The sequence below is a fragment of the Indicator indicator genome, chromosome 22 (genome assembly GCF_027791375.1).
Source record: "Indicator indicator isolate 239-I01 chromosome 22, UM_Iind_1.1, whole genome shotgun sequence".
NCBI classification, from domain to species: domain Eukaryota; kingdom Metazoa; phylum Chordata; class Aves; order Piciformes; family Indicatoridae; genus Indicator; species Indicator indicator.
Window position 1 is genome coordinate 14,915,205 of NC_072031.1, and position 9,643 is coordinate 14,924,847.

Sequence of the window (9,643 nt, forward strand, 5' to 3'; positions counted from 1 at the left end):
CCCCATTGCTTCCAACCCACTGGTACTGGGGATGGGCAGGATGTGCCCCCCACTGTGGCCTTCATTAGCCCCCTACAAGCCACTCACCTGCCTTTGAGATCAAACTGGTGACCCAGGTGCTTCCCTGCAGGCAGGGCTGGGAAATGGGGAGGTGTGATGACGAAGCTGGCGAGGGGTTTGGCTAATAGATGGCTGCTGGCGGGAGCAGACAGCTTCCAGATGGCATCGCACTGGGGCAGGGGGATCTGCTGGGGCCAGGGGGGCTATGGGAGGCAGCAGCAGGCAGAGCCAGCAAGTTGAAATGACTTTTTTTTTTTTTTTGCAGTGGAGCCTGCGGTTCTGGCCCTCCACGCTGCTGCTTCCAGTAATTAGCCCAATAATTAAAAAGAGTGGTGATAAGCAGGGTGTTCAGAGGGGCTCACAGGATCCCAGCATCCCTGGAGAGGGCATGCAAGGAGGAGGGGGGGAGAGTGATTTACAGAGGCAAGGGGAAACAAATGTGTGAAATGCAGAGCACCAGGGTTGGGGAACTCCAGCATGGTGCAGAGGATCATGATGCCACATTGGGTAGGCAGAAAAAGGGTTTATGAACCCTGGAAAGCTGGGATGGGCAACAGGGATGGGGAAGGCTCCCAGCAGAAGGGCAAGGATGGCTGACTGGGCACACCACAGGCAGGGAGCACCCCAACCATCTCCCTGCCCATGGGCACCAGAGTGGGCAATGCAGGAAGCTGTGAGCTGTGATAGAGGAGGACACAGGGCAATGGAAGGTGAGGTGATGCAGTCAGTGTGATGTGGGGCTACACAGCACAGTGCAAAGTGATGGGGGGTGATGCAAAGCCAGATGCTGAGATCTAGGGCAAGGCAGGGTGGTGCAGTGTGAGATGATGGGATGGGACGTGCTGCAGGGCAATGCGATGCAAGGTAATGTGATGCAGGGTGATGCAATGCAGGACAATGCAAGACAATGCAATGCAGGGCAGTGTGAGGTGATGCAAAGCAATGCAGTGCTGGGTGATGCAGAGTGTTGTGAGGTGATGCAATGGAAGGCAATGCAATGCAGGGTGGTGTGATGCAGGGCAATGCAATGCAAGGCAACATGATGCAGGGAAATGAAGTGCAAGGTCACGTCATGAAGGGCGGTTTGAGGTGATGCTGGGTGACGGATGCCAAAGTGATGCACCGCTGGGTGATGTGAGGCAATGCAGAGCAATGCAATGCAAGGTGTTGTGATGCAGGGCAGTGTGATGCAGGGAGATGAGCTGCAAGGCAACGTGGTGTGAGGCAGCACAATGGAGGAAGATGAACTGCAAGGCAATGCAATGCAGGGTGATGGGAGGCAGTACAATACAAAGTAATGCACTGCTGGCTGATGCAGAGAGATGTGAGGCAAAGGAATGCAGGGAATGCAAGCCAAGGCAATGCAAAGTGATGTGATGCAAGGCAGTGCGATGAAAGGTGACATGGTGCAGGGAGATGAGATGCAAGGCAATGTGATGCCAGGGTGAGGTGAGGCGATGAGATGTAAAGTGATGCACTGCTGAGTGAGGTGAGGTGATGCAGCACGAGACAATGCTATGTAGGATAATGCAAAGCAAGGTGATGCGATGCAGGGCAATGCAAGGCAAGGCAACAAGATGCAAGAAGATGACCTGCAAGGTGATGTGATGCAGGGTGAGTCAAGGTGATGCTGGGCAATGTGATGCGAAGCGATGTGCTGCTGGGTGATGCAAGGCAGAGCAGGGTGGTGCGAGGCAATGCCATGCAAGAGGATGTGGCACAGGATGATGCAAAGCAAAGTGATGCGATGCAGGGCAATGCAATGCCAGGTGATGCAACACAAGGCAGCATGGTGCAGGTAAATGACATGCCAGGCAACATGAAGGGATAGCAGGGGATGTGATGCAGTGTGATGAGATGGAGGGTGAGGCGAGGCAATGCAGCGTCAGGTGCTGTGGCAGCCGTGAGGCGATGTGGCCCCCGCGGGGCAATGCCAGGGCAGGCCAGGCGATGCGGTCCCCCCCCATGGCACACACAGTGTGCCCTTCTCCCTGCGTGGCTGATCTCCCCGGCCTGCCCTGGTGGCCGTGCTTCATTTGAATTCTTGCCTCTCTCTCTTCGCAGATAACGAGCCCGCGCCATGCAGTCCTTTCGAGAAAGGTGTGGTTTCCATGGCAACCAGCAGAGCTACCAGCCGGCTTCACAAGACACATCACGCCTGGAGAATTACAGGCATCAAAGTCAGGCAGGGCCGAACTGCGAGCGGCAGAGGCTGGTGGCAAAGGAGTACTACAGTCAGCAGCAACTGCCGTACGCAGGCTACGAGAACAGTACTGTGGAGAAATACCACCGGGGGAACAAGCAATTAGCAGGGCAGCAGCTGCAAGGCAGGCCGGCCTTTTCCAGTTACGCCGTGCAGGAGAACAGCCCTTACCCAGCTCGCTATTCAGGGGACGAGAGCTTGCAGGCGTGGGGTGGCCAACCACAAGCGCTGCCTGGTGGCATGGCCAAGTATGAAGACAATCTGATGAAGAAGACAGCGGCGTTGGCAGGGGGACGGCCCTACCACGAGCCAGCAGCTGCCTCCTTGCCCTTCCGGACTCATTTTCCGCAGCAACAGCAGCAGCAGCAGCAGCAGCAGCCACCTGCGCTCCCCTACCCCAAGCTGCAGCGGCAGAAGCTGCCAAACGACGTCTCCTCACCCATGCCCTTCTCACAGAGCCCCCACTTTGGGCAGCACTCACAGTCCTTCCCTGCCTCCTCTACCTACTCTTCAGTGCCAGGGGGCAGCCAGCCAGCACACTCCTACAAGAGCTGTACTGCACCCTCGGGGCAACCGCCGCTGGAGCGGCCCCTGGGTAGCGCTGCCAGCCTGGCGCCTGGCCCCCGCGTGCCCAACCTGCACGGCTACCAGCCCAACCGCATTGGCTACGAGCAGCCCCCGCAGCCACCACCGCAGCCCCCGCAGCCGCCACCGCCACCTCAGCCCCCACAGCCCCCGCAACCCCCACAGCCCCCGCAGCCCTTGCAAGGGCGGCATCACGCTCCAGAGACCCTCCACTACCAAAACATGGCCAAATACCAACATTACAACCAGCCAGGCCAGACCTACTGCCAGGGTGAGGCACCGCCTGTCCGGACACCAGAGCAGTACTACCAGACCTTCAGCCCCAGTGCCAGCCACTCGCCAGCTCGCTCTGTTGGCAGGTCCCCATCCTACAGCTCTACTCCTTCCCCTTTGATGCCCAACCTGGAGAACTTCCAGTACAGCCAGCAGCCACTGAGCACTGGCACCTTCCCAGCCGGCATCACTGACCACAGCCATTTCATGCCACTGCTGAACCCTTCTCCTACTGATGGCTCGAGCCCTGATGCTCAATCTGGGAACTGCAAAACCTTGCAGAAGGAGAAGCTGCCTGAAAATCTGCTCTCAGACCTGAGCTTGCAGAGCCTCACAGCACTGACCTCCCAAGTGGAGAACATCTCCAACACTGTCCAGCAGCTGCTGCTCTCCAAAGCTGCTGTGCCCCAGAAAAAGGGAATCAAGACTCCGGCAAGGACCCCTGAGCAGCTCAAGGGGCAGCACTGCAGCCCTGAGAGCAGCACCTACTCAGCAGAGCAGGTGGGGACACCCCTGTCTGACCCACTGAGCACCCCTCAGTCTGTCCACGCCGAGACGCAGGACACCGACTATCTGAGCGGGTCAGAGGATCAGCTGGAGAGGAGTTTCCTGTACTGCAACCAGAACCGCAGCCCTGCCCGCGTCAATAGCAACTCCAAGGCGAAGCCTGAGTCAGTGTCCACCTGCTCCGTGACCTCCCCAGATGATATGTCCACCAAATCGGATGACTCCTTCCAGAGCATCCATGCCAGCCTGCCCCTGGAGACCTTTACCAAGTATGTGACCAATGAACGGGACTGTCCCCGGCTGCTCCTCAGTGCCCTGTCCCAGGAGGAGCTGGCTTCTGAGATCATTGTCCTGCAGGATGCCATCAATGAGAAGGCAGACAAAGCCTGGGCCAACTCGCCCATGCTGAGCAAGGAGGCCACCAAGTCTCCCTTCCAGCTGGAGAACCACAGACCCTGCTTGGATTCTATGGTAAAGAGCACCTGGCCCAGCCAGGGAGATTCCAGCACCCTCACTGAACCCCTCAAGCTGGATAAGGCTTCAGGGGCCAGCACAGGGAAAGACTTTGGTGAGGAGGTTTTCGAGGGTCCTCAGGTGGAGTTTGCAGACACTGAGACCAAGGATGCACTGAAGGACACAGCCTCACTGGCCTTCAACTCCAAGCCCAGCATCCCAGCATCAACATCAAGTGCAGGAGCCACCAGCTACAGCTGCTACTCAACCACCACAGCCAACTCGGTGGGGTCTGAGAACACCATGGAGCACTTTGAGTGGCCAGAGGAGAGCCTGGGCGAAGAGTGCCTGCGATGGAAGGAACTGCAAGCCACCGACCTCCCCAAGGGCTTGTTCCCTAGCAAATTGGTGGACTCCTGCAAGGAGAAAAAAAAGGCCTGTGGCTTGGATCTGTGTGACGGTGAGCAGCCAGCCAAGAGCGAGCCAGCCCGAGACTTCAGCCAGCAGGCAATAGAGGAGGAAGAAGAGACGCTGACCTATGATGAAGCAACAAAGGCAGACAGTGAGCGGTGGCTGCAGGATGCCCGGCACTGCTGCTCGACTGGGGACTTCAGTGAGATCCCCATCATCTCCTCACCAGAGCTGAAGGAGTCGGACCTGGAGGCAGAGGAGTACTCCTCGCTCTGTGAGCTGGCTGGATCAGAGCAGAAGTCGGTGATGTTCGATGCCTCATCGCCCAAGCCCCCGGACATGCCTGCAGTGCTGTCCTCCAGTGAGGTGCCTGTGTCTGCCGAGGAGACCGTCAGCACGGTGGAGAAGGAGAGCTCAGCCCCCACCCCACACCTCTCTGATGAGTCTGTCATCCTGCTGGGCCCCACCGTGGGCACAGAGACCAAGGTGAAGAGCTGGTTCAAGTCCTCCCTGCCCCACATCCAGCCCGAGGAGGAGAGCAGTGGAGGGGAAATGTCCCACCCAGAGGTGGCCGATGCTGAATCCTCCTCATCAATTGTGGCGAAGCAGCAACTCACCCCCGAAAACACTCCAGGGAAGACGGAGCCTGTCTCACGGGGCAAAAGCCTCCGCAACAAGAGGGTCCACTGCCGGCTGCCGGAGGGAGATGGCCCTGGCAGTGCCATGCTGAGCCCCTTCGACGACCTCCCAGCAACTGGCAGTGTGGCCAGTACCTGCCTAGGGCCAGATGGCCAAGGGGAGATACCCAGCAAGAACGCCCACAGCCAAACACCGCGGTTCCCAGCCGAGGGGCTGCCTGCTCGCATGTGCACCCGCTCCTTCACTGCCCTTGCTGAGCCCCGCACTCCCGCCCCACTGGAGGGGCTGAAGGCCCCCACACACCAGGAGAAGCTGGGGAAGAAGCCTGCTTGCGGCGTGAAGCAGAGGGTTGGTTTCAGAGCCAGGAAGCGCAGCAACCGACCGGGCCCCAAAATGGTCCAAAATGCCAGTGATACCACCCTCCTGGTGCCCAGCTTGGTGGTGGCAGAGGAGGTCTCAGGGCCAACACCAGCAGATGGGGATGCAGTGGAGGTGGGGGACAGGGACCAGCGGTCAATGATCCTGCGCTCCCGGACAAAGACACAAGAGGTTTTCTACACCAAGAGGCGGCGGGGCAAGCGGGCAGCTGACGTCCGGCTGAAGAACTGCAAGGCACCCAAAAAACTCATCTCCAACAACCACCTGCCACCCACCTTCAAGTTGGCAGCCCCAGGTAGCCCCCACAAGGAGGGCAAGGTGGGTGCCCGGATGAAGCTGCCCAAAGCAGGGCCAGGCATGGGGGGCAAAATGTCTGAGCGCTCCCTGCACTCACTGAAGAGGAAATCCACCTTCATCTCCCCCATCCCTGCCAAGAAGAGGAACCTGGTCCTGCGGAGCAACAGTGGCAGCGTGAAAGAGGAGATGCCTGAGGCACCTCCCAGCCTCTTCAAGAAGATGCCTGTCACCAAGAAGGTGAAAGCCAAGCTGCCCCCCAAGAGCTCTGGTGAAGCTGTCCCAAAGCCCCCCCAGTCAAAAGAGGCTCCCGATGTCTGCATCAAGATCACCTCCCGGGCAGCTTTCCAGGAGGCCACCAAGACCAAAGTGCTGCCTCCCCGCAAGGGCCGTGGCCTCAAGCTGGAGGCCATCGTCCAGAAGATCACCTCCCCCAACCTGAAGAAGTTTGCCTGCAAACCATCAGCCACGGCAACAGTGGCCACAGTGACTGCCTACAGCACCTCCCTGAGCCCAGTGGGAGCAGAGAGGGAGCGGGCAGTGAAGCACAGTGGGATGGCTCTGGCAGTGGGTGACGCACGGCTGTCTAAGCCAGCAATGGCACAGAAGATGCCCACCGTGCCAGCAGCTGATCAGCTCTGCCGAAACCCCAACAGCCGAGCACTGAAGGGGAAGCTGGGCAGCGGGAAAAAACTCTGCACTGACAGCTGCCAGGCCGAAGCCTGCGCACCCGCCCTGGGCACCCAGCCCAGCTCTGCCATGACAGGCAAGAGCCTGGGGCTCCTGGGACCCAAGAAGAGGAACCGCAAGGGCAAAGCAGCGGCATTAGGCATGGCCAAGGCCCCCTTGGGCCCCACACCGATGCTGTTGTCCCGGGAGCGTGCGGCTGGTCCAGGTGGTGGGGAAGAAGCACAGCGGGAGGGCAAGAAACCAAAGAGTGAGGACAAAGAGACTGGAGGAGGCGAGGGTCCTCCCGAGGGCCGCTCCACCAGTGGGCCAGCACGGGGGCCGAAGCCACGGGCCAACCACTCCAACTACAACGGCTACTCCAAGCGTCAGCGTAAGCGTCTGGCCCATGGCAAGGCCAAGGCTGTGCCGGCGCGGTGCAAGAGTCGCAGCAAGCGGCGGCGGCAGGCCCAGCAGGCCCCACTGCTGCACCCTGCCGAGCCTGAGATCCGGCTGAAGTACATCTCCTGCAAGCGGCTGCGGGTGGACAGCCGGGCACCCCCCTTTGCCCCCTACATCCACGTGGAGCGGCACGGCGAGTTCACCACCACCTGCACCATCATCAACTCACCCGGCGACGAGGCCCGGCTGCAACGGGGACCAGCTGGGCCAGCACCGCGACCACGGGCAGCCCTACCTGCCTCGTCCACCATGCACATGGGGCCGGTGGTGTCGAAGGCACTGAGTGCTGCCTGCCTGGTCTGCTGCCTGTGCCGCAACCCCGCCAACTACAAGGACCTGGGGGACCTCTGTGGGCCCTACTACCCTGAGGACTGTCTGCCCAAGAAGAAATCACGGATGAAGGAGAAAGCACGGGCAGAGGGGCCAGGAGAGGACATTGTGCCCCCCGCCGCAGCTGAGCGGGCACCGCGAGGGACAGAGGGCAGCTGCGGTGCCGGCAGCAAGGCAGCTCGGCCAGAGGGTGCTGCCGAGGTGGCCAAGCAGAGCGCGTTGCGGTCCAGCCCGCGGGGCATGTTCCGTAGGCTGCAGAGCTGCTACTGCTGTGATGAGAGGACAGAGGGCGAGGAGGCGGCCGAAAAGCCCCGGCGGCACGAATGTCACAAGGCCGAGTCCCCCCCGCAGGAGCTGGCGGGTGACACACAGGAGCACTGGCTGCACGAGGCCTGTGCCGTATGGACCGCAGGGGTTTTCCTGGTGGCAGGGAAGCTCTACGGGCTGCAGGAAGCCGTCAGGGCAGCTGCTGACCTGGTAAGAGCTCGGCTGCCCGCATGGCACAGCACAGCATCCTGCGGGCATCCTGTGGGCGAAGTGCGTTCTCCTGGCTGCGCCTCCAGCTGGGGTGAAATTTAATAGGGTTGGGTCCAACAAGTCGCCCTGGGAGAGTAGGGTGGGTGTTGAAGCACCTTGAACCCTGCTGGCTTCCTGCAAGTTTGGTGCTGCCATGTCTCTGGTAGCGCGTAAAATAATCTCTTTTAGGCATAGAAGTGTTAATGACTTTGTTATGCTTTGAGCCCATCCAGGGGCTATGAGAATGCTGCTCCTGCTGGGTTGCAGCCCTCAGCCCAGACATATCACTGGGAGAACGTGAGGTGAAAGATGGGCATGGCATGCCCTGATACCACAGCAGGGGAAGGGGAGCTGGAGGGAGGGTACAGCTCTGCTGCAGGGAGGATGCTGCTGGGAGACCGCGCCAGGGAGATGAGGGTTTTGTGCTGGTGAGACAGAAGGGACAAGTCATCCCAGAAAAGGTGGGGCAGGGGGCCTCCAGTAAGCCCCCTGCTACTAGATTTGGGCTGGTTGTACTTCCAGGCATTCGAGGCTGTCAGGAGGCTGCTGCCCTTTCCCTGCCCGTGCCACAGGACTGGGTGCTGCTCTCACCCCTGCTGCACCCATGGGGACAGGGCAAGAAATAGCAAATACCACAGTCCCCCACCACTGAGCCATGGCATGGCCCAGGCCATGTCCCTTCATCTCTGCACCTTCTGCCCTCGGAGAGCAGTGGTGGGCTCAGTCTGTCGAGGAGAACAGTATGGTAGGCAGAAACCTTGCACGTGGCAGCAGATGGCCAAGCAAAAGGCAGAGCATCACCCACAGTGCACCAGCACAGGAGGAAGGATGCTGCCTGGTGGCGTGCAGAGGTGCAGGGTCAACAGCACGTTGCCTTAACAGGTAGGGTTGTCAGGGTGCTTTGCTCCTGTGCTGGGCTCTGATGGAGTCTCTCTGTCTCTCTGCATCTCTCCATCCTTGCTCTGAATTCCTGGGTGTGTTTTAAAGAAGTGCTCAAGCTGTCAGCAAGCGGGAGCCACTGTGGGCTGCTGCCAGAAGGGGTGTCCCCACACCTACCACTACGCGTGTGCCGTCGACACAGGTGAGCGTGGGAGCATGGGACATGGGCACCCCTGGCACCCTTCCACCCAGCTGGTCACTTTGCAATGCTCAAACCCACCCAACGGGAGGGTGGGCTCACAGCTCCCTGCCTGCCAGGATGGCAATGCCTCTGCACCGGAATGCCGGCTGGTGTCCTGAGTTTGGCTGTCGTCAGCTGAACCCTCCATGCACATGCCGTGGCTGCTCTGGATGGTGGCAAGAAGAGGATGCTGTGTTCCCACACTTGGGGACAGGCATCACACAGCGCAGGGACTCCCCTGACACAGCTTTCTCTCCTTGCAGGTTGCTTATTAACTGAAGAGAGCTTCTCTCTGAAGTGTCCCAAACATAAGGTAAGCCCAGAGCCCCCCCTGCAAGCCCCAGTGCTCTGCAGTCCTCTGGGGACCTGCCTTCAGACCACACTGGGGACACCCTGCTCTGCAGTACACCCACCCCAGGCACTCAGCCCCATGTGGCATGAGGCATCGCATCCCTGGGGGATACCAGGCCACCCAGGAGCCCTCCAGGCAAGTGGGTGCCAGGTCTGGGACCCCCCCAAGCTGGATTATGGGGGTTTATTTCTCTGTCCTGAGTGCTGACAAGATGTGGGGCAATAACTGAACCCTGTCTAAAAGTGCTGGGTGGGCACCTGATTATTGATGGGTGGGCAGAGTGGGTATCCCAGGGACATCCCCACCAGATGGGAACTGGAGCCAGGGTACCCCCCATCCCAGCAAGACCACTGGACTGACACTCCCCTTCTCCCCACAGAGGCAGCCAGTGTAG

General features: G+C 59.9%; 1 protein-coding gene across 1 annotated transcript; it reads left to right on the plus strand.

Annotated features, from left to right (window-relative positions):
• Positions 1–2,140: 2,140 nt before the first annotated feature.
• Positions 2,141–9,643, plus strand: RAI1 (retinoic acid induced 1). The gene is made up of 4 exons (XM_054390875.1): positions 2,141–7,738; positions 8,765–8,858; positions 9,161–9,234; positions 9,629–9,643. The coding sequence occupies exons 1-4, from the start codon at positions 2,141–2,143 to the stop codon at positions 9,641–9,643; spliced, it is 5,781 nt and encodes a 1,926-aa protein (XP_054246850.1).